At 44.2% G+C, this 25,817-nt stretch overlaps 1 protein-coding gene across 4 annotated transcripts in view; it reads left to right on the top strand.

Moving 5' to 3' along the window:
• LOC142774447 (uncharacterized) overlaps positions 1-21,814 on the top strand; it is a 59,346-nt gene extending 37,532 nt beyond the window's left edge. For all 4 annotated transcript variants that reach the window (XR_012886402.1, XR_012886403.1, XR_012886401.1 and 1 more), the window contains one exon: positions 21,486-21,814. Coding sequence is in view for 1 of the 4 variants with exons in the window: in XM_075874795.1 (XP_075730910.1) it covers positions 21,486-21,491 (6 nt within the window). In the remaining 3 variants the exon portion in view is untranslated. The remainder of the gene's footprint in view (positions 1-21,485) is intronic.
• Positions 21,815-25,817: the final 4,003 nt, after the last annotated feature.

Here is a 25,817-nt window from a genome sequence, read left to right as displayed (position 1 = left end):
AAATATACAAGGCGCCGTAGTTGAGGGCTCCGGATATTACCGACCACCTGTATTCTTTAACCTGCACCCAAATCAGAGCACACACACCTATAGCACTTTCGCCTACACCAAAAAAGCGCCGTCGCAACTGGGATTTGATCCCGTGACCTGCAGGTCAGCAGCCCTGGGCCTTAGCCACTGGACCGCCATGGTGGTGCCATATGACTATCCAGTGCAATTCACGTGTGTGCCGTTGCTGAATAAAGAAGGAAGAAAAATGGAAGGAAAAGAATGGCAGGGAGGTTAACTAGCGTATAGGCAGCCGGTTTCCCACCTTGCGCATGGGAGGGGAAGGGGGAGATGAAAGTTAGAGAGGAGAGAGGGAATAGAGATAAACACAGCACATTCGGCAGCACACGCGCGCACACTCAGTCATAGTCCAGTATTGTCTTTTGTGGTGTGTGACATTGCTGTTACAGCCGCTTGTTCAAGTCCACGTCGCGTACGAATTTCAACAGAGCTTTTGTCGCCTTCTGTTGCAAGGTCTTCTCTCGGGCACTTGAAAGAATAGTGTCCACATGCATTTGGCTGTTGTCGATGCGCGCAAAAACGGACGCCAATGATTGTGTCTGGATGTCATACAATAGACAGTCGCACAGGATGTGGTACAGGCATCGCAGAGAGCGTTGTCGGCCCATTCCTATGACAAATGAATAAGATTTTGTAAATGCCACTCCTAGCCATAAGCGATGAAGAAGGGTGGCTTCTCTTCGGTTGAGCCCAGTGGGCATGCGGAGAGCCATCAAAGAGGACAGGTGGTGTTGACGATTCGTCTCGTTGTTTGGTGGGCACCATAGAGAAAACGTTATTTCACGCGTTATTAATGGCAGCATTGGTCCGCGAAAGTGGCATGGCTCCTTCCCGTGTTCCTTCAAGAGCTGCCCACGCGGCAGTATCGGCCTGTTCGTTCCCTATAACGCCGCAGTGACTTGGCAGCCACTGAAACGTCACGTGATGCCCTTTCTCGTGTGAAATGTGGAGAAAGCATCGAATTTCGAAAACGAGCTGTTCGTACGGCCCTCGACGCTATGCTAAGAGCACAGATTGTAGGGCAGCCCGTGAGTCACCGAAAATCGACCATTGTTGCGGTGGTTCCCAATTGACCACTAAAATTGCAGCGTACAAAGCAGCTAGTTCCGCTGCTGTAAATGCCGTGAAGTGGTCAGTTCTAAAGCTGATGGTGTTAGGTAACACCTCTTGCTGGGACAACTACTGCACCTGACGAACACTGGTGGTTCTTGGAGTCATCGGTATATATACGTACACTGTCTGAATATTTCTCGTGCAAAAGAAGAGACAGTTGTTTCAGCACGGGCTATGAAAGCTCATATTTCCTCCGGATCCGTGGTATATTAAGATGCACCGTGGATTGAATAAGACACCAGGGAGGTATCGATGGTTCAGATGCAGGATTGAAACTTGGTGCGTATGAGGACAAGAACAACAAGAGAGAAGGCAGGGAGGTTAACCAGGCACATGCCCGGTTCGGTACCCTACGCCGGAGCACTACGGCGAAAAATCTCCATATGCCAAAAAATATGAAGTTATCAAGTTTTGAAATCAATGCGTACTATAATAATGTGCGACAAAGCGATAGTCACACCTGTAGACAAGGCAATGAGACAGAAACTGAACACACCATAAAACTACGTTGTGCTTTCGTTTTATTTTTTTGCTACTTTCGCCACGTTTCGCCTTCATGAATAAAAAAATGCCGACCAAAGTAATAATCAAGTGCGAGACCTTAACCGTCTCAGGAGCTATAGGGTCCACCCGACGGAGGCGCCCCTGGATGGCCCGAGCATAATCTTGCAGACCTTCCTCTGGGTGTCGTGTTCAGACGTCGAGCTCACGCCAGATACGGTGCCGTAGATAACCGCCAGCAACTCTTCCCGGAATGCCGTGACAAACTGGTTTCAGGAATTGAAGGGAAGTTGAAGGCGCCACCATCATTCTACGACCCCACACGAGGCAACTCGTACGGCCTGCAAGATCATGTCAGACTACGTGAAGCCGCTAACCGTCGAGTGCCCGAAAAGGCTGTCAATGAAGTCGAGGAACGATTCTCTCATGTCTTGGCCGGAAAAGGTCGGGACAGTCCCCGGCATCGTCAAGCCCATGGTTGCGGACTGTCAGGTACCTCGATGTCTGTGGCTCAAGGGTGGAGTTCTTTCAATAGGACGCCATATTTATAGGTTTCAGGTGTGTGACTGGCCAGAAATTTTCAAGGAAGATGTATAGTCCGAGAAGGAACCATGTTTATTCTTCTATGCGTCCGTCGCAAATGTCCACTGCCAGCAGCTGCCGCCTGCCACGAGCGCACCCAAGATCGTCGTCATTTTTCTCTTCTTCCTACAGCCAGCACTGTCGCGGCCGATGCTCCTACAATATATATATATATATATATATATATATATATATATATATATATATATATATATGTGTGTGTGTGTGTGTGTGTGTGTGTGTGTGTTCCATGTGCTGTTGAGTTACACTGGTGTATACTGCACTGCTACTTTTAAAGCCCTGCGTTTTTCTCCATTCACTATGATACCTTCGTTGCCCCAATGAGTTCGTGGTCTCTGAGGTATTCTTCAATAAATAATAAACAAATACACACTACAAAGTTAGCAATAAAGCAAAACGAACGCATTAGAGAATGTGATAACAAGAGCCCTATATATACACGAAGCATATGTACACAGTTCTTTCAGAGGCAGCTTCAACGACTGGGCTCAGGCTTTGTCACAGAAGCTGCTTTGTACGCAGCACACGCGGCTTCAATTTTCGCTTAGACTCATGGTATTTGAAGTTTGTATCACTATTATCACATTTATCACTGCTAGCACATATATTTTTTTAAAACAAATGACAGAAAACCGGAACTTTCTGCGAAACAGGCCCTTCAACGTGCTCTCGTTAAAATGTGGCTCATCAAGGCGGCTGTTGAATGAAGCTGTCTATAACACCTGAGCAAAAACAGCATTTCTCTTCTTTGTTATCTCAGTTCATTGTGTTTATTTGCCCACCAATCACCACGCTTTTAAAACTTCCCATCCTGAAGGTGTTTTAGCAGCATACCTTCTTGATCGCAAGCCTACAAGCTCCTTGCAGGCCCTTCACAATGTTTTCCAGTGCGTCCAGAATTGATGAAGTTTTGACCAATCACTGATGTCATGTTATGGCGTCGTAATGTCACGTTTTGTGACGATGACGTAATCACATCGTGTTTACAATGACGCCACCAATGGTTGCTTCTCGTATTTGAGGAGGAATAAAAAGCTCGCGCTTGGATAATGTGGCCGAGGCAGGGATCACAACTGACTAGAGGGAGCTCCGTACTAAGAGCCCATCGATCCGGAAAGATTCGTACGACCCTTGACGTCTAATGACGGTCCTCCTGCCTGGAAAACTTTACACTTTCGTGTTAGTTTCAGAAACGTAACATCGCGAGGGATTCCGGTTGTATGGGAGCTAGAAGTGAATGAGGCGGAAGGGTCCGTGGCTGCTAGGCAAGCGCGAAAGAGGGTGCGGTGGTAAATAGAGAGCGGGCGTTGTTTATGGTGGTCGTTGCCGTACCGACGCACCCAAGTAACAAAAGTATCGGCTTTGCAGAAAAGCTGATTACGGCTCAGGAAAGTTATCAGAGCGACTCCATCGGCCCCTGCTTCCATGTGAATAAAGAAAAGTTAGAAAACGTGATTAGGACTGGCAGTTCGGTAGTGTAGCAGCCTTTAAAAGTCGCACATACGTTTTCGATCTCGTCCTAATCGGGCATATAGTTCTTTCTTTGTTGGGTTCCTCCTGAACACTGTGGAAGAACTTTTCCAGCAGTTTGGCCTTCTTATATTGTTGGCGTTTGGTTCGTTCCTTCTTTCATCTGAGTTTTGTATGTTTACTTGAAGCTCTTATGTTGCATATAGATAGCGCTTTTTTTAGTTACTTGCTATTTAAAAAACGAGACAAATATGAAGCACTTGAAGCCAACTTAGTCTTTTCTCTACCACAGTGTCATTTCTGTTGAGCGATTAGGTGAGCTAAGTTGGCAGTGTAAGAAATCTTAATCAGTAATACAGAGAGAATAAGAATATAAGAAAGGTAGGGAGGTCAACTTGATGAAGTCGTGTTTGCTACCCTACACGAGGGGAGGGGAATAAGGGAGTAAAATAAAGAGAAAGAAGCAGGTGAACATTGCGTATCACACGCACACTACACACACAGTGCAGGGTCTCAGATGTGGTCGCTCAGTGATGTTGCCTTCAAGAATTGTAGAAGGGCTCGTATGGCTTTTAGGCCTGATGAACGAGAAGTCCACGGGACCAAGATTTTCCACTGTGTACACGGAGGATCATCCAGTCTTCTCAAGGCACAGTGGAGTGTCCCACAATCTTGTTCGAATTCGGGAAAATGGCAGAGGACATGGTCAAATGTTTCTACGCAAGCAGTATCAGTTATCACAGTTGGGGGAGTGAGCCATACCAATGCGAAAACTCAAGTTGTTTGTAAAGGCTACGTTGACCTATAACTGACACAGCATTCCAGCGTCACGTCATGAAGTTTTTGATGGCAGCTGTACTTGGAGTAATGAACCAAGGTTTCGTGGGCGTCGATTGGAGTTCAGTGGAGGACTCTAATGCAGAAGTGTGGCACTATGCGCGGTTTGGTGAAGTTATCTTGCAGTGTAGTCGATTGTAAAGGGTATGAGCAGTGTAGGCGCTCCATGTTGGGCACATCGAGCAGCGTTCTCGGCAATTTTTTTATTACCAGTGATCCCACAGTGACCCCGCAACCGTTGGCTAGATGACTGATTTTGTTGATATGAGACACCAACAGATGATAGTTCACGCAGCGCAGACTTCGCTCACATTGAAGTGTCGCCTTAGAATCGCAGAATATAGCCCACCCTCCGGGGAATTCTCGCACAACAAATTTGGTGGCAAGGTCGGTGACTGTATAGATGTCATGACGTGTGGCGTTTCGAACTTGACGGTGATTGACCGAGATGGGTCTATAAAAATGTCCATCAATCTTTCCGAAACAGTACCGTACATATAAATATGAGTTCAGATGTAAGAGGTGCAATGAGGTCTGCTTCAGGGCTCTAGATGACAGGCTAGCCTTTTTGTATTCTCCCGATACTTCAAGGTGCAGAGGATGTTTTTGCAGTCACTAATCCGGGCATGGCGTTATGGTTGCAGGTGAGAACCTCCAGGAGATGGAATATAGGTTAGCCGCAACAACTCTGGAGAACTCTGTCTTCAGTCTTTTTAGTGGCCGGCTTGCGAGTTGGTTATCAGACAGTCTACATAGTGAATATGTGCTGGGAGTGTGTCAACAGTCATAGATGTCGTAATCGAATGGTCTTCGGCAATGGCAATTCCAGTGACCGTGTTAGCACACCTGGATAACCCCAAGCATGGGCGAAGAGCTTGGCCTTTAATGCTTTGCAGGATCCGGATGTTGGTCTTCCCGGCCTTCGACAGCAAGGGTGTGCTATACTGTAAATACCCCCCCCCCCCCAAAAAAAAAGGAGTGTTCTGTGCACCTCAAGCATGGCTGATACGAACGCGCCTTATGTTTTACCAGCGAGAAATTTTATTGCGTGGGCAATAGATTTGAGCCTCTTCTTCAAGTGCGAGATGTGATCACTGTGCAAAAGGTATCTGTCAATAAAGATGCCCAACAATCGATGACATCTCATATACTTAATTCTTATATTGTCAACTCAAACGAAATAGCAGAACATCGGCTCACTCGTAAAAGGGTCTAAGACATACTTATTGGTGGACATTGTGAGCCCTAGAGCACGGATGCACTTCGACGTTATTGTCGCTGCTTTTTGGATCCTTGCACGTACCTGGGCTCACGTCACTGCCGAAGCCCAGATGGTAATGTCATCGGCGTATACAGATAGATTTGCTGATCAAGGCAGAGCCCGGACAAGTCTAATGCTGGGGATGTTAAACAAAGTAGGGCTGAGAGCCCCACCCTGTGGGATGCCATGACAAGTGTAGAGATCAATCTTGCGGCAATCCACAGCATGTATGAATAAGGATCTCTCTTCAATAGGTAGTTCCGGGTCAATGGAAGCATTTCTCTACTAATTCAAGTATTTTTCAGGGCATCAAGAGTGACGTCGTGCATTACGTTGTCGTTGGCCCGCTTCACGTCGAGAAACATAGCAACTAATATACGATTAATTTAGTGTAATATTACGCTAGGCTACGTGGAAGTACGATACGCTCCAATATTGGTGCTTACACCCACAACTCCAGCATTGCGTCGCCACGTGTCCCTTGGTGCGTTATGAGACGCTCCCGGGGGTGGTTAATTAGGCGACACTCCGTGTGCACACTTACACATGAACATGTGAAAAGATTGTAATATCCAACAGATTTCTTGTATTTCACAAAGCTCATAAAACTATTTGTGCAACATTCGTTACATTGCAAGTTCAATAGTATTTGTATAGAATTGATTATGTATTAAGCACCTACATTATGGCCGTTGACTGGGCCGTTTCGCCGTCTTGTTTTAAGCTATGGGAAATGTGATAGATCTCCAGGATAATTTCAAAGTATAATGAACAGGTGTCGACAAGCCTCCCGCATTTTTTCTTCGTAACAATATTGAAGACAGCTCTTGCTTTTTTCATGTTGTGGTGCTAAACTACAAGCGCCACTCTTGTGGTTTTAACACTGTTCTTATGCGTCTCTTGAGTGCGAAATACAACCGCAATATGCGGAAGTCGGTGTTTTACATCCTATTGAAATAGTCGTTCTAGAGTGTCTACCGTGTTTGTGAATGTATGTTCAAACTTGATGCTGCATTCACCATAAGGCAAGTCCAAATTTCGGTGGCGCGACAAATCACAGCCTTCTCTCGATGCACCACTACATATATCTCTCTACCATAATCTGTCATTGTCCTTTCTAATAGTCCCACAGAGCAAGTGTTTTCTTGTTTTGCTAGTTATATTGCTTTATAGTGTAAAAAGATGCTACACGCATCAGCAAATCTTACACTTTACCATTTTCATTCGCCTCACAACACAAAACAAACCAGTAAACTGTATATAGGGCTTTGATGCCATGGAGCAAGGAAGTACCACAGCATGCCCGAAGAAGCTAGAACTCAGGGGCCACGAAACGAAGAAAAAGCACGAGGGGAAACACCGGTGTCTTCATGCTTCATTATTCGTGGCCAACAAAAGAGACATTTCCGACTTTCACGGCTGACTGGTGTCTGAAGCCAAGGACCACTGCTCTCTTCTATAGCAGCCCTCTTGAGCTTTCTGAGACTCGAGCCATTGTTCCCCAACCAAACACAAAAAAGTATGAGACGCTGCACCGTTTCATCGACCAGGTGAGCTGGCTCTCGCGGGGTGCCAGAAGAACACGGACACACACGCATTTGCAATGCATATTGGGACACCCCGGTGTAGCACCGTTCTTCTTACGCGCTGGTCCCCCAAGGCACGCAGTTCCTATAGTTTGGTAAGATTCCCTCGAGTTGGAGCTGGGATCACGGGGCCCTCTATCACCAAGTTGCAAACACGTTTCATTCATTTCATTTGTAAAGCAGTCATACGGAATACGATTCTTACCTTCTCACTTCAGCCTCTTTTTGCCGAACTGGGGTTTTCATGTTAGCGAATAGGTTGATTCACACTGTGGTGAGAAACATGCCTTTTCAGATTCTCATGAGACCTAGCAACAATTCTTTGTGTATATTCTCGGTGGGAAACTCGTGTTAAATGTTTAAGCTGGCAGCACAACTTCAGCATTGCAAATAGCACCTAATACTTATGTTCCTGGTGTTTTCTGGTTGTTATATTATTCGCCTACGTTCTACTTTACTTATTCGCACGCGAAAGCCGTCTTATACATTTAGACTTCCAAGAGGAATTTGTATCGCGAATTTTCTCAAAAATTGCTGCCTGTCTTTCTTCAGATACTCGTATTCTATCCTGCAGTGTACGCCACTTTTATGTTGACGGCGAATATGCCCCTTAAATGCTGCAGCGCCACTTGGGAAGTGATCACTTAGCGAAACGTAATGAAATGACGCTAAAGATACGAACAATTGTACGCCCATACATACGCTAAACAGTCACAAATGTTTCATATAACCACTTGTTTACAGCTGCTTAGCGATGCCAAAAGTAAGATAGTATTACCAACATTATAGGCTTTAAGCTTATATGGTGCGCTGTTGCTGGGGAAGATGGTACATCTGGCTCGGACTACGTAGACCAACGTCAGCGAATGGTGTTTAAAAACACAATTTAGGTTAACCAGTGTTACGTGATCACCGCAAAAGGAACTGGCTTCCGATCCTGCTTGGTTTAACAACATTGTCTCTCTACCATGAGGCATTCACTTGTGAGATATTTCAAGTGTGACTGTTGAGTAACATGCGCGATAAATTTCTTCAGACTGCTTTTTCCGTTGCACTAACAAGAAATATGGTCTCGCCCTTCATATCCCTGCATGCTGCAGCCTCCTCGTAGGCGCATATAAAGAAAGCCCAAGATGCATGCATGTCGTAACTCCTGAGACGTGGCAGTCGAGCGAATACACATAGGATTCACCGCAATCCGTGCTACAAGGGGCGCGATACAAAGAGAGCGCGTCCGCTTGTACACTTCACGCGGGGGTGCATTACATCTTACCGATTCGTTTACATCTGTGGGTAATGCTCACTCTCCTCACTGGTTTCACCGCAGTCAGCATTTCCCAGATTAACCTGCCTCCCCTACGGGTTTCAGCTGCCTCTTCAACGCGAGCGATGATGCCGGCGCTCTCACAGCGACTGGTAATTGCCGCAAGACTTCACCTTAACGAGACGCGCTTTGAATACAAACAGGGGTGGTAAAAATTTTCAATGCTGAATTTTGAATACTTACCTGCTCTATGTTTATGGTGGGTGCCAAGGACTCGTTTTTTTTACCTCAAAATATATAATAATGAGAACGTGCGAAACAACAGCGGCAAGTCTTGCTCCTGCAGCAGCACATCCAGTACATCGGTGTGTATTTGTACCTGCAAAAGCGCACAAGGCCGAAGTCAAGCACTAACGTACGGTATGTGATCGTTCGGAATACGATAGCGACAGCGACTCAATTGAAGCATTGTGCGCGGCAACACCTCATCGCGTTCGCATACTCCGCTCTCCTTTTTGCGGCAACAATGTGCTTATCACGTAAGCGCCCTCGCCCCGCGAACCCAGCACACTGGCAAACAAGAAAACGGGGCTTGAACTGCTCTTGTTCACATATCTCAGCGAGACTGGTTTATATAATCGTGCGCAGTGTGCACCGAGTCATCCTGCTGTATACCATAGCCACCTCTCATCATGCCTACCTCTTTTTTATTTCTTTTCCGTTTGCCAATAGTCCCGTGAGGAATAGCAGGTTAGAAACCGGCTTTCTTGACCATCCTTTCCTCCTCATTCTCATTACAGAATATCTTCTTCTTTTTCTTCTACCTAATCTACTCACTCACACGTGAAGAAGCAGCGCCACAATCGCAGAAAACATTTTTAACCTTTCCTCTGTGGACTTGTTCGCCAAAAACTTGGTTACTTTTTTTTTCTGGATGGATGTCTAGATTGATATTGCTGTACCCTTTAGATCGGGTGGCGACAAAGGCCACCTAGCGGCAATACTTAGTGAACCAACAACTGTATTTATCTCTTTTTTTCTTTTGATAGTGAAGTTGAGGACTGTCACTTTGCAGTGAAGGATTTATTTCCACTCGTACCTTTATTTCAGCCACCAATCCGATAGCCTCTTTCTAGTTATTTCTACCCACCTAATGTCGATTTCGCCCTTGCTGTCCCTAAACTCCAGTGCTTTGAAAAACTCTGCGCCATCATCCTGAACTATAGGGTGAAGCCTCTTACAGAACATTATCAGGTGTTCAGCAGTTTCCTCCTCCTCTCCACACGCACTGCATACCATGTCTACTCCTTCGTATTTGGCACGGTGTGTTTTGGTTCGCAACACTCTCATCCTGGCCTCAAACAATAGAGAACTATCCCGAGTATTATCATAGATCCTTTGCTTCGAAATTTCCTGCTTAAAATTACGAAAAATTCCCTAGTGCGGGATTCTTAATCATGCCAATTCTCCGCATATCGGTCTCTGTTTTCTTCACCCTATTCTTAACCGAAAGTTATTTTTGGTTTGACCCCCTGCTCTTTTCTAAGTACTTACCCGTCGATTTTGTGGTTCGCTTCGCTTCCTCCATTCTGTATCAATATTCTTCATGTACAAGCAGCTGAAAAGCTTCATAGCTCAACGCTCCTCGCTCATTTCTCTCAATCGCTTCTCAAATTTTATCTTGCTGCTAGCTTTCCTGCCCTAAAATGATGTCCATCTCATATCACCTTGTACTCCTTGATTTGGTGTATTCCATTGAGCTCCTAAAGCAAGCCTACCTATTCTACGTTGCTTAATTTCTAATCTTGCTCGAGCTTCTGATATTCTGCACAAGACCGCATTGCCGAGCGTCAGACCAAAAACCGTGACCCCTTTCCATATTCCTCTCAAAACATAGTACCTATTGTAATTCCACAGTGCCCTAATTTTCATCACCGCTGCATTGCTGTTAGCTTTAGTCGTTATGTATATCTCGTGTTCCCTTAGAAATTCGGTCCTATTGCTTATCCTTACGCCCAAGTAATATTTGTATTTATCTGTTATATCTAGCGTGACCTGTTGTATCCTAAGCTCACTGCCTTCATTATCATTAAAAGTCATGACTGATAATTTTTTCTTACTGAATCTGAAATCTAACCTCTCTCCCTCATTACCGCAGTTGTTAGTCAATCCCTGCAAATCTTCCTTGTTGTCGACCATTAGCACTATATCATCTGCGTACATCAATGTTGGTAGTGCCTGTTCAAAGAGTTTGCCTTGTTTGACGAGAGAGAGAGGCTGAAGCCAAGTCCACTCCCCTCTAATTTGGTCTCTAATCATTGTAGGTACATCATGAATAACAAGGATGGCACTGGCATGAACACACTAGCGATACCCTCGTCACACTTCCCAGTACTTAAAATCGGAATAACTGGTGCGAAATTGCTAGTTTCGGTTCAAGCAAAGAGTTATACTTGATACGTTTCGTACTCATATATAATTCTACTTATTGTTCAAATAGACTATCAAGATGATCAATGAAGATATATTCAATGTTTTCATTGATAGAGCATTTTGCCTTTGAGCCGATCTTAGCCAGGTACTATCAATTTTCAATTAAAATCATTTTTTATTTACCAGACAAAACTGGTAGGTTACTAAGGCTAACATTAATGAGAATATCTTGACAAAGACCCTGGTGTGCTGTACATATACACATGGCTGTTGCGCGGAAGCGATGACAAGTACAAAACATTCAAGTACAATATAAAGCATGAACAATGCTTACTAATTCAAAATTATAAATTCATGATCCTTCTCTGTACGCGCCCTGCGAGACCTCCTACACCAACCTGGTTCATTACAAAATTGTCCTAAGGAATGTACCAGGATACATGAACCAGGACAACGATATACCTAATTGAATGATGAAGGACACATCCCGCTTATTGGGGCTTAACCACACTTTGCACTTTTGGTCTGGAATACCCACGACACACGGGACGCAAAGTTGTTCAAAGTAATTCCTTTGGGACGAGGAACAAGTTACGAACGAAAATTCTATCAGTGATGCACCTTGCATGCTCTCGGATACACCCTTTTCATGTATTCTGTAAATACCGCAGCAGAACAAAATGTCGTAGAACAAAAAGTTTACACTAAATGTTATAAAAAAATTGCAGCTTTGCCGCAAAGGTGAAGCATCGAACACAATAGCAACAAATTGGAAAGCCATGCGCAGAATGGCAGGCAGATCCAAACGAGGCCTGCGTTTCTCACGCACAAATGACGCACGAAACGTACCCACAGGTACAGATGAATGAGAATAGGCGTTTCAGTTGTTACTTCGCTGTGTCTTAAAAGGACGCCCTTTTCGCAAACACAGGTTGTGCAACGATTGAAGTGACCTTTATGCGCCCGGTAACTACAACAGAATCGTTCCGGTGAAGTCCCCCAGGCTAGCCAAGACGTACGATTCTCCTCACTAAAAGATAAGGGCACACGATCGAGCGTACACCCCTTATTCTCTACGTGGGCCAAAGTACGCGTGAGAGATAAGAGCTGCTGCGCGCTCACTGCGCCATTTTGCTGATAATGCTTAGAACACAATAGTCCGCCCCCCTCCCCCCAAGACGCCTGCCAACAGCGGTAAGTGGTAGATATAAATAGCTTGCCGTTTGAACGTTGAAGGGTTCAGTGGTTAAAGGCGCCCTGCAACACTATTTGAGCATAGTCAGAAAACGGTGCTGATCGGTAGTAGAGGCTTCCGACAACACGTGAGCCAAACATTGTAGCACAGCAAGAGGCCTATTATTCACAATAAATTATCAAAATCGGGTGAAAATTGCTTTCTAATCTCTGGACAAATTACGTTATATACCCAAAAATCACACGTCAACGACCCATCTATCAGCCATTGGCTGAATTGAACATGGCACGCTTGCTCGTTACAGAGATCGCCGCGGTAGGCCGCTACTTGTCCACGCGTGCGTGTGCGATCACACTGAGAAAGACGCGCATTCGAAGACAAAAAAGAAAGAAGTGCTCAAAGTCATGAAGCATGCGTGACGTTTTTCTGTGGCCCTGCGATCCTTCCCTGCTTAGCTTCCAGCGCGTTCGTCTGGACGAGCGAAGAGAGAATGCAGTTGCAGCATGCGACAAACCTTTGTAACTCCACTCGCACTGGACGGATTCTTAAAATTTTTCGGGCATTGAATTCTTGAGGCAATACGCTCTTCCAGTGAATTCATTTTATATTTACTTGAAAAAGTGTTTCAGGGCCTTTTTGTCGCCTCGCATTCACGACGCCGAGATCCCACGTTCGTTTTCGCACACCGGAGTCTTTTTTTCCGGATTTTTCTTCTTTCTTGCGTTTTCATATGCATATAGGTACATATACATATACGGTGCATGACATCGACGCCGACGCCGTTGGTGAAATCCAGCCTAGAGTGTCCATGTAATTGCTGGCGCAATCAAACTAGAGATAATTCTGGTCTTTAGGATAACTATATTGGCATATCGCCAGGGGAACATGGCAAGTGCCAATATAGTAATATTGGCCCATTTATAATAAAGAGACGCAAATGAAATAGCATTGAAAGGATAGCAGATAAACCACATAAAAGTGAAACATGAGCGAGTGTATTTTATCTGTGTATTTTTGGTAAGTTCGGCAGAACTCCTGACGTGAAAAAGAGAAAATGACTCAGAAAAAAAAGAGAAAAAACATTAAGGCTGCCAGAGCTTATTGAAATGGCAAAACAAACTCGAGTACTTTTTGCTCAAGTGATCTAATGGGGCCGAAGAGTGCCACCGACACAAATGAATTGACCATATTTGGCTGCACTGGAATGGCGTGCCAGGTGTGCCCCTCTATGCCCTCTGTATGACCACGCAGTGCAGTATTGGAGTTCTTTTGAAATAGCCTGACAAAGCCAGACAAACACTAAGCGCATTCGAAGGCGTTCTTGTATCAGTAACAAAGCTCAAATCAAATTCTGCATTTTTTCCCGGCTGTATCAGTACCTTAGTATATCAGAGGGGAATGTATCGATGGCATTTATTTTGCTGAGGTACGCGCTTTGAATACTCGACCATCCCAAAAATCTTTGCACTGAATTTGTAGTCTGTAAGGCACAAAACGTTGACCGAAGCAAGAGGAGCGCAGCCTATCAAATGGCCCCTATCTTTTCTACTATGGACCTTTCTGCAGAAAGTGGTATTTTGCCTGTATTTCACTCATCAGACTACAGGTTAACATTGATATATTGGTAATTTCTGCGTAATAAAGAAAACTACATTCTCTCTTCAGCAATTGTGAAAGAAAATCTGTCTATGAAGAATAGACCGGAAAACCAGATTGAAGAGAGGCAGGGTTGCCACATTGAAGGAATGGTGGGCAACATTCACTCTATGGGATACGGTTGCACGCAGTCGATAAAATTCATAGGGCCTAAATAGTTTAAACGATGAAAGGCATCCTTTAATCATTTTGTTGTCATGGCTACAATAGTGACGCTCGCTTACACTTCCACGTTTGAGTTTATTTCCCATAAACTGCAGAGAAGGTGACAGCCGCAGCAGATAAGCTTCCAGAGCATAAGGCGCGTTCTTCGGAAGCCGTAGGCTTGGTGTGTGCAGCGGCAATGCTATCTCTTCATTCAGTTTGATTTCTTCACAATTACAATACAATTACAAATAACAACCTCTCCCGTATTTTCATTAGATATCGCTGTCTGTTACTTCTCAATAATATGGTGTCTAAAAAAAACAACGAGCCCTTAATTTCCGGTTCTTTTTTTTCGTACAAGCGAGAAATATTTATATTTTCTAATGATTCTCTCTTTGATAGTTTGCTGTCGTTCGTCTACAAAATGATTTCGAACGCAAGAGGTATCTCACCAATAATGTATAAGTAATAAATTTCTTTAATTTGTTTTGAATCATCAAAATATTTATTTCTTTTCTATATAATGAAGCAATAAATCAGCGCTGCAACTCTCCTTCAGACTGGGGCTACTTACGTGCAATAAATAAAACAATATCTTTCTATATCCTTCTCCATAAGTTACAATTTTACGTGAGCTCGAAGTGAGTTCTTTAGACCACCTGCATTAAACAGTTTCGCGACAAAGACTTCAGCCTTCAAAATTGTTTGGAATTTAATACTATGGCATACCGTACATTTACATTAGTGCCCTTAGGTCCCCAATGGTGCTCTTTTCCGGAGATGAAGTATTTCTAGTAAATAGAAGTGCCGATCTGAACAACAGGATGTGCTACCCTTCGATAAACAAACGGCGTTCGAACTTGTACACTTGAAATATGAACAATGCTCTGCATCCTGGTGGTGCCAACCACTTTTTAATCAAGGGCCATACCCGAAATTTCAGATAAAGTGCGCTTAAAATTTTACGGCAGAAATTCAAACGGTACCATTCTCCGTTATAATTTCATAGTGATCCTCGAATTTCGTAAACTCGATTGAAAATGTTCAAGATGGCGTCCTTCGGTAATAATATCTGTTACAAAACCGCACTTGCCGTAGCAAACTAGCCACGTGCTTAACACTAGAAGTACACTCGCAAATGCACTTGATAGTCAGAAGACTCTGTATCGCTGTGCGTCGTCATCGTCAAAATGCTGCCTCATTTGCTCGCTTGAGACACCCCTAATTAGGCCGACTGCTGAAAGCTGCTCGCGTTTGTCCGTGAGCTCCAGCCTGGATAAAGCTTCACACTGACTAACGAGCCTCGAGCGTCAGCCGCAGGCGGTGTTGCATCTGGGAGATCTCTATACGCTGTTCTTTTTTTCTTTATCCTACTCTACCTTTCCTCGTGATTCCCTCCGATCGTTTCTTGGCATGGTTGGATAAGGAGCATCCGAATGTACGACATCCCTTACGTCTTTCTTGGGAGCCATATCAGTAGCTCTTTTTCCGCCTGCTCTATTGAACCGTGTTTAGCTGCAGCAAACGTGCTTACAACGTACGAGCTCAACGTTTCTCGAAATCGCGCGTGTGCATTGAAACAGGCTGCACAGAGTACGCTTTCAGCAAATATATGAGAAAAGTTAGCATTAGTGGCGCACGACGCAAGTTTGACTGCGCTATTTAAAAGTCCAATATTTCTGCAATACTTGTGACTGGATCGCGCGCGCGTCGATGTGGTCAGATTGGCAGTATTAACGCACTTGGTGTATCCGGGGTTGATGATGAGTATCGAGAAATACGCCTTCTCAACGTACCACAACACCTGACATCAGGGTCGTTAGTGCAAAAGTAAAAATTAGGTAGCTAGAGCATAACTTGAACGAAAATCACCGCCTCTTAACTGCCACTGTGCTGAACGTTAACAGCGGGTGTGTTACATTTTGGCGGTATGTTTTCCTGGTTCTTTTACTTGCACTTTGTAGCGCTTTAAAACTTTTGTAGATCACTTGTATTGCTCTTGGATGTTTTCGTCTCCGTCGTTATGCAATTTGCTTTTAGCCCGTTCTTTGTTGCACTCAGGCGCACGTGACAAAAATACTGACGCACCACTGGAGGAACCAGCAACACAAGAAAATGTTTAACATTCCCTTTGAAAAAGTCATGTTCAGGCAGTTTGAACAGTGTAACCCGCAACATCTGCTTCCGGTCGTTTTTGGTTTCAGCTCCAGCTGGTTTCCGACGTACGTGACAGGGGTCGCTTTAACCGGTGGAGGCATTTTGGTGCAGCACGCCTCCGCAACCTCGCGTACCACTGAGACTTCGTATTGATTCTATTCTTTTTTGTTTTACTTGTTCTACGATCGTAGAAAGTCATACTTTTAGGAAAAACAAGGTTTCGTCCCCGCAACTGTACAGCCACACTGGTATGCAATATGACATGTCCTTTACACCGCCTTTTATTTGCACTAAATTTGCGTCTTTAATGTCAACTATTTACAGTTGTCTAAAAATTTTTGTTTCAAGATTTCTTGGTTATGTTGTACTGAAGGCATTCGGTACAATTATGTAGGTGTTCTGTTTTGTTCTGTTCTGTTCTGACAGTTTTGCTGTGGAGAGGTTGAGGCCCATATTGCCTCGGCTACTCCATATCAAAAGTGTTGCAGCGCAAAAAAAAGAATAATACTGAACAGTGCCCGAAAATGAACAATCCGAAGAAAAAAAACTTATTAGAACACTGAAACTAGTTGAAATATCTCGCCAGTGTCCAGTTTGCTGGCAGAAGTTCACACTGCCACAAACTGTTCATACGCACATCTTCATTTTTTACTGTCAGTATATGCACTTATATATATATATATATATATATATATATATATATATATATATCCTCCGGTTGGGAACTGCGCGGTACCGGGATTTGAACCACGGACCTCTTGCATGCGAGGCGGATGCTCTAACCACTACGCCATCGCCGCATTCTGGAATGCGGCGATGGCGGATTTAAAACCGGATTTAAAAAAAAAAGCCGCGTGTTGATGGAACTGCATTAGGAGGCCTGGGGTGAGGCCTCACCGGCAAACACCGCCGAGAACGCACTCTCTCACCAGAGAAGGATTGGCCACCCTGGTGCAGTATCTGGCCACTACCTCCCACATGCTTACGTCCAATAACTCACGGCCCTCAGTCCCCAGCAGCTGCGAAGCAACTGACCACGGCGGCGGTCAGATCTGCAACGCAGCAGAGGGTGCTAAGAATCTCTGGATCCGGACAGGCCGCCATTGGAACCTGAACTTGGCAACGTTTAATGCTAGAACCTTATCTAGTGAGGGAAGTCTAGCTGTACTATTCGAGGAGCTAGAGGGTGTTAAATGGGATATAATAGGGCTCAGTGAGGTTAGGAGGACAGATGAGGCACATACGGTGCTACAGAATGGGCACGTCCTTTGCTACAGGGGCTTGGCCGACAGAAGAGAACTGGGAGTGGGGTTCCTGATTCACAGAAACATAGCTGGCAACATAGAGGAATACTATAGCATTAATGAAAGGGTGGTAGGTATCGTAATTAAACTGAATAAAAGATACAAGATGAAGGTAGTACAGACTTACGCACCTACATCCAGCCATGATGACGCTTCAGTTGAAAGCTTCTATGAAGACGTGGAATCGGCAATGAGTAAGGTAAAAACACAGTATACTATAGTGATGGGCGACTTTAATGCAAAGGTAGGGAAGAAGCAGGCTGGAGACCAGGCAGTAGGAGATTATGGCATCGGTACTAGAAACGCCAGAGGAGAGCTACTAGTAGAATTCGCAGAACGCAATCATTTACGGATTTTGAATACCTTCTACCGAAAACGAGAAAACCGCAAGTGGACATGGAGGAGCCCTAATGGCGAAAATAAGAACGAAATAGACTTTATAATGAGTGCACACCCTGGAATCGTGCAGGATGTGGAAGTGATTGGCAAGGTACGATGCAGTGACCATAGAATGGTACGGTCTCGAATTCGCCTAGACTTGAAGAAGGAACGACAGAAACTGATACGCAAGAAGCCAATCAATCAGCTAGCACTGAGAGGGAAAGTACAAGAATTCAGAGTGTCGCTGCAGAACAGGTACTCGGCTCTTAGTGAGGAAACCAACCTTAGCGTAGATACAATGAATGATAATCTGAGGAGTATCATTACGGAGTGTGCAGTGGAAGTTGGAGGCAGGGTAGTTAGACAGGACACTGGCAAGCTTTCCCAGGAAACGAAGAACCTAATTAAGAAGCGTCAAATCATGAAAGTGTCAAGTACAACAGACAAAATAGAACTGGCAGAGCTTTCGAAGTTGATTAATAGACGTAAGTTATGCGATGTAAGAAGGTATAACATGGAGAGAATTGAACACGCTCTGAAAAACGGAGGAAGTGTCAAAGCATTGAAGAGGAAACTTGGGATAGGCGAAAATCGGATGTATGCACTAAGGGACAAAGAAGGCAAAATAACTACCAATATGGATAGGATAGTTAAAATAGCGGAGGAGTTTTACAGAGATCTGTACAGTAGCCGAGACAACCACGACCTTAATACTATAAGAACTAGCAGTAACCCAGAATACACCCCACCAGTAATGATAGAAGAAGTCAGAAAAGCTTTGGAGAGCATGCAAAGGGGCAAAGCTGCTGGTGAGGATCAGGTAACATCAGATCTGCTGAAAGATGGAGGACAGATTGTGTTAGAAAAACTAGCCACCCTGTTTACGAGGTGTCTCCTGACGGGAAGAGTACCAGAGTCTTGGAAGAACGCTAACATCATCTTAATACATAAGAAAGGAGATGACAAGGACTTGAAGAATTACAGGCCGATCAGCTTGCTCTCTGTAGTATACAAGCTATTTACAAAGGTAATTGCTAACAGAGTAAAGAAAACATTAGAATTCAATCAACCAAAGGAACAAGCAGGATTTCGAACAGGCTACTCAACAATTGACCACATTCATACTATCAATCAGGTAATAGAGAAATGCTCAGAGTATAACCAACCCCTATACATAGCCTTCATAGATTACGAGAAGGCGTTTGATTCAGTAGAAATATCAGCCGTCATGCAAACACTGCGGAATCGGGGCGTAGATGAAGTATATATAAACATTCTGGAAGAAATCTACAGGGGATCAACTGCTACCATAGTTCTTCATAAAGAAAGCAACAGAATACCAATCAAGAAGGGTGTAAGGCAGGGGGACACAATTTCCCCAATGCTATTTACCGCGTGCTTACAGGAGGTTTTCAGAAGCCTAGAATGGGAACAGTTAGGCATAAGAGTCAATGGAGAATACCTTAGTAACTTGCGCTTCGCCGATGACATTGCATTGCTGAGTAACTCGGGGGACGAATTGCAACTCATGATCACAGAGTTAGACAAGGAGAGCAGAAAGGTGGGTCTTAAAATTAATCTGCAGAAAACGAAAGTAATGCACAACAACCTCGGCAAGGAGCAGCGCTTCGAGATAGGTAATAGTGCACTTGAAGTTGTAAAAGACTATGTCTACTTAGGGCAGGTAATAACCGCAGAGCCGAACCACGAGATTGAAGTAACTAGAAGAATAAGAATGGGGTGGAGCACATTCGGCAAGCACTCTCAAATTATGACAGGTAGATTGCCACTATCCCTCAAGAGGAAGGTATATAACAGCTGTATCTTGCCGGTACTTAGCTACGGAGCAGAAACCTGGAGACTTACAAGGAGGGTTCAGCTTAAATTGAGGACGACGCAGCGAGCAATGGAAAGAAAAATGGTTGGTGTAACCTTAAGAGACAAGAAGAGAGCAGAGTGGATTAGGGAACAAACGGGGGTTAAGGATATCATAGCTGAAATCAAAAAGAAGAAATGGACATGGGCAGGGCATGTAGCGCGTAGACAGGATAACCGCTGGTCATTAAGGGTAACTGACTGGATTCCCAGAGAAGGGAAGCTGGTTAGAGGGAGACAGAAGGTTAGGTGGGCAGATGAGATTAAGAAGTTTGCGGGTATAAATTGGCAGCAGCAAGCACAGGACCGGGTTAACTGGCGGAACATGGGAGAGGCCTTTGTCCTGCAGTGGACGTAGTCAGGCTGATGATGATGATGATGGTGATGATATATCCTCCGTGAGCGGTCACAACGTGGTCTATTTCGACTTTTCGGCCTAGAGTCTGGCCTTCATCAGGATTAGGCATCTTGATGAAGGCCACACTCTAGGCCGAAACGTCGAAATAGACCACGTTGGGACCACTCACGGAGGATATATATATATATATATATATATATATATATATATATATATATATATATATATATATATAGGGAAGAAGACGCACGTAAGAAGTGATTTTATTGACGTTTCGACCGTGGGTCCGGCCTTTATCAGAATACAGTTTATGGCACGAGTGCTGTTTATATACATGTGTATATCAATAAGATACAAATATGAAAACCGGCATGAAAGGCGATATATGGGCATATATATATGCAAGTCACACAATATGAAGGGCACTTAATACACGAGTAAAAAGATATTACTTCCATGCGCGAGCACGTGGCGAGCACGTTGTTTACAAATAAAAGATAAAACGCATAAACAATAAAGCACATAACATGAAGAGTAGTCCGACTGGTAAAAGCAAAAGAAAAAAGGAAAAAAAAACTATAAAATACTAATAGAAATGACAAAGATGTTACAAAGCTGCTATGTAATCAACGAATACAGACAATGTAGTGCGACTTGCTGAGCAAGGTTGAAAAAAGATGGACAGGCTGATACAGGTTACGCAGATAGGCAACTAAGAAAGCTGTTTGTGTATGCTACTTCCAATTGAAATCTGAGGATTAATGTCTTTAAGTGTCATGGGAGATCTGTTGCTACGAAAAGTTTTCTGTGTGGATCAACTTCATAAAGTACTGACTCCTTTGATTTAGGGATATCAAACCACTTCTCCATCGAACAATGGTAAGCTCCTTGCATTATAAAATGTCGAATATCCGCCCCACACATAGGGATTGCGCAAACCCGTCCTTCTTTGAATGCTTTCTTGGCGAGGCCGCCAGCCTCTTCATTTCTCTTTATTTCAATGTGACTGGGTATCCATTGAAATACGAGGTTGTGAACCTGCGCTGCGCCATATTTTACAGTTTCTTCAATACAATGTGCTATTTCAATATTTTTGTAGATATCTCGCATTTTTGATTAGCTGAAGGGCAGGTGTGTTATCCGTGCATATCACCCACTTTCGTGGCTCAAAATTCTCGCAGATAAGCTTAACTGTTTCAAAGATAGTTACCAATTCTGCTGTTGTCTATGATGATTTGTGCGATGATTTGTACATTCTCTTTTTCTGAATTTCAGGTATGAAGACCGCACAGGCTGACGCTTCGTCAGTGCATGATTCGTCTGAATATATCTTAGTTTTTTTTCATTCTGCATTATATAAAAATGATGAAGTACCATCTGTGCAGCTACTAGAGGGGCCATGCCCACTTTCTTCCGTATGCCAACTATTTCACAGATAGCATTGAGAAGCGGCAGCGTCCAAGATGGTTTTGAAGGTTTTCATCGTTTAAATCCTGGTACTACTGGTTGGAATGATGATACACTATCCTGTAGTCCGGTTACCGTCCTTTGTGTTAGTGCACCGAATAAAGTATGATTTTAATGTTGCGTGAAAATTCTAAATATATTTATGGATGTTTCTTTAGCTCGGAGTACTGCCAACGGTGGTTGTCGAGCATCTGCATACACTGAAGCACTGGAGGTTGACCGTGGCGACCCCAGACATACCCTCAAGCTCCTTGCCAATAACAAGTGAAATCTCCTTTCGGTGGAGGCTGGAAGTCTATGCAGCAGAGGCAACGAGTAACAAACGATGGGGCGCATCCACGCCACACGTAGAGCCAATAGCGACTCTGTAGTACCGCCCCGTTTAGCACCACAGAGATGCTGGAGGATGTAGGTGTATTTAGTTGATAATACGTGAGAAGATGCCAGCGCACAGATAGGGTGCCGGCTACTAATTTTTTTTTGAGATAATCGTGCATAAAACACTATCATTTTTCAAACAACGGTAGGAAGGGAAAGTGAAAGCTCGTGACAAAAAATTCCTAGCTTTGACAAAGACACGTGCGCTTGTCGGAACGTTGGCTCAACGCAGCCTCTCTTTAAGGATTTTTCATCTAATGTCTCACATTAACACAAGAATCAACCTAATTGGAGCTGTAGGTTTTTCTTTCGAAATGGAAATATCAAAAGATTGCATGATTTCTTCTTTCGACAGTACCAGTCGCAGTTTGAATAATAAATTAGGCAGTCATAGTCAGAGCAGAGAAAGTTCGTAACGGGCAGGTTTCATAACGAGGAATCATAATGTTGACGCAGCTAATAGGTGGCACGAGACGTCTCGTGATTGACTTGAACCGATAAATTGTTATGAGACCTCTCACAAAAATAGGAGCATGATAATAACTGAAAGTTGTTCTGCTGTGTCTTCCAGCCACCCTACTAATAGCGAGACAGCGGGTTATGTCGACTAACATCGGGTAAATAATGGCCAATCATGATCAGTGTCGCGCTCAGTTGGCTATACGATTAAGTTAAAAAAATACACTTAAGTACTTTGAAGCTTTAGCGCGCACACACGAGGACACAGATGAAAGGGACACAGGGACCAGCGCAGACGAAAAACTGATTTTGATTCAATAAAGCAACAGATTATGTACTCTTTTTAGCTCCTTTGATCACTGCGCATGAGCAAAAAAGAGTGCATATTATGTTTCCTTATTAAAGAAAAATCATTGTTAGTCTGCGCTGGTCCTCGTGTCCCTTTCGTTGGTGTCCTCGTGTGTGTGAGCTAAAGTTTAGTATTCGGCAAAACCAACTAGCCCCTTTTTTCGTAATACTTATGCACTGTCTGAAGAAGCTTCAGCTTGGTGATTTCTGCCATCTTTATTTACCTTCATTATGTTTCTCAAGTATTCGCGTTGACCGAGCCCAGGAACCCAAATGCGTGACATTCCTTCAAAAAAGCCTGGTATAGCTTGTAATCTGGCGCTTTTTTAACTGGTCTTGGCTATGCGAAGCGCTGCTAACTATTGCCAAGTAACGCCATGCTATGCTAAATAATGCCATGTTTAAGTTTAGTGAAGGACAGCCACCTCTCGAGATTTCAGCCATACGTCATGGACTAGATTAAACGAGTCGAGCACAGCAGAGTTTCGGTTGACAGTAAGCCGCACTTCCAAGTTAGCAGCCTCATCATCTTCACAGCGAGCCTTCTTCGTTCTCCCCATGTTCGTACCTCAAGTGCCACCACACTGTGCATGCGCTCCGTCGTTCTCTATAAAGCTTCCACAAGGCGCAGGCTTTACACGTCACGAAGCATCGCACGCGCCTCTGTCCGCTACGTCACGTCTGGTGCGTCGATATAGAGGCTAGAAAAGTCTATAGCGTCGAAAGGTGGCGTGCAGTGTCCAGGCAGGTGTGCTAGTGGTGGAGCCGTGAATGGGTGAGAAATTCGGGTGCACTGCTGGGAATTCATTTGCTATAGGCAACGCGCTGTTGCTATATCACGCCGGTGCAGTGTCTCCTTGATTGATGAGCCTGGTTTTAAGGATGGCTAAAGCAACTTCGCTGTTAAAAAACCAGCCCACTTATACCCATCTCACAAGGGCAAGGTAATTACGACTACAACCAACCATGGTTAACCACGTTTACCACGGTTAGTGCTAACCACAGCTCTTTGATATTACACGGTGCGAAAGCATCCCTGATTAGGGCGGCTAACGCAACCTGGCCTCCAATAAACCGACACACTAACCAGCAGATCGCCACTTCGTACACAAATTTGTCGTTTACTTCTCGTATGATTTTCGTGAAACGTACAATTACGCGAACTCAGCTCTTTGCGGCGTATACACCTTTGCATTATGTGACGTGCTCCGCAGATAATGCAAATGATTTTCTCATAACATTATCAGACTTCCCGTGGTTTATGCAGTGCAGTTCGTTTTTCACGCACGCTCACCGGCCTGCACTCATCGCTTATGGGCCCTGCCATTTCCTCAGTTAACGGGCTCACCGAGGTAACCAAGCTCGGCTTCCAACAACCGTGGTTAGGGCACCATGTAACATAAGAGAATCTCGGTTAATGTAAGCGCAATTTTCTTTGTCTGTGTAGCAGGGGTATTGAGTGGTGAGATTTATCTGTACATGTATTTCTATTTTTTGCTGCACATGCCCGTTGAACTAATGCCTTTACAATTTTTGATTGATTTATATGTGAGGTTTAACGTCTGAGAACCACCTTATGATTATGAAAGACGCCATGTTGGAGGGCTACTAAAATTTCGACCACCTGGGGTTATTTAACGTGCACCCGAATTTGAGCCCACGGGCCTACAGCATTTTCGCCTCTATGAAAAATGCAACCACCACATCTGGGATTCGATCCCGCGACCTGTGGGTCAGCAGCGGAATACCTCAACCACTAGACCGCCGGGACGAGACGAATTTACATTTCTTTTAAAAGATTCAAGAAATTTCAAGAGAAAAATAGTAAAACCACCCGAAATAAATGCTCCTTCTTGAGGCAGTTTAAAGCTTGGTAAGTATTGTAGCTTACAGAGCAATAGGGGCGACTTTCTACAGATTGCGTCACTTCCAGTAGATTGACACGCAACTTGTGCGGCATCCGAACACCGAGCTTTTTATCGGGTATACGCATGACACCAAAGAAGTTCCGGGGAGTTGAGCGAGCCACGCTGCTGGGAGGTCTTCCTCGAGACACCGAGCCACTAACAGTAATGCATTGTTCTTGTTGCCTATCAATTTGAAATATCTCTAAATTCTAGAGCACCCATCTCTCTCCTACCTTCAATTTTGCTTCTTGGGTGTTTGTATGTTCTATTTCACGCATTTACCCGCGAACAGAAAGTCGAAGCACTTCCAGGAAAGCTGCTCTATTGTTTTTTTTTGTTCCTTTTCCAGCAATCAGCGTTAATCTGGCGGATGGTGCGAAAAAAAAAAAAACTAATGCACTTCCAACAGTAGTGAAAATGGCACATATAGCGAGGCCCTAAGCCGTGTAAATTCATAGCTAGAGCAACAACGAGAGAAGGGTTCCGGGTCTCGTTCCTCTATAAGACACAACAAAACAAACGAAATTATCCATTATGCCTATGAAAACAAATGAGATGTTACTTGTCTTTAACATTTCTTTAATGTTAAAACTTGACTTGCAGTGTACTAAAAGTTATACGTGAATAGATCCTTTCAATCGGTGAAGCACGAACCCGCTACCATCGTTTTACTCTTCAAATACCATGCTGAAACAAGTACGCAACAGTTAAAACCAACAAATCACCTCCCTGTAGTTACCTTTGTACGTGGGTAAATCACGTGACAACCAATATGTTTTCCTTCTTCTAAGTGTCTGTTGCATTCGTTTGCTCAGATAGACGAAAGTATTTTATAGATTAATTTTAAAGTTAGCTTTAACGTCCTGAAACCACCCTATGATTATGAGAGACGCCGTAGTGGAGGGCTCTAAAAATTTCGACCACCTGGGGTTCTTTACCGTGCACACTAATCTGAGCACACGGGCCTACAACATTTCAGCCTCTATAGGAAATGCAGCCGCCGCAGCTGGGATTTGATCCCGTGACCTACGGGTCAGCAGCCGAGTAC

Source organism: Rhipicephalus microplus, chromosome 10, assembly GCF_043290135.1.
Source record: "Rhipicephalus microplus isolate Deutch F79 chromosome 10, USDA_Rmic, whole genome shotgun sequence".
Taxonomy (NCBI): Eukaryota; Metazoa; Arthropoda; class Arachnida; order Ixodida; family Ixodidae; genus Rhipicephalus; species Rhipicephalus microplus.
The sequence above is the reverse complement of the archived record's forward strand: the minus strand, read 5'-3'. Positions and strand labels throughout refer to the sequence as shown.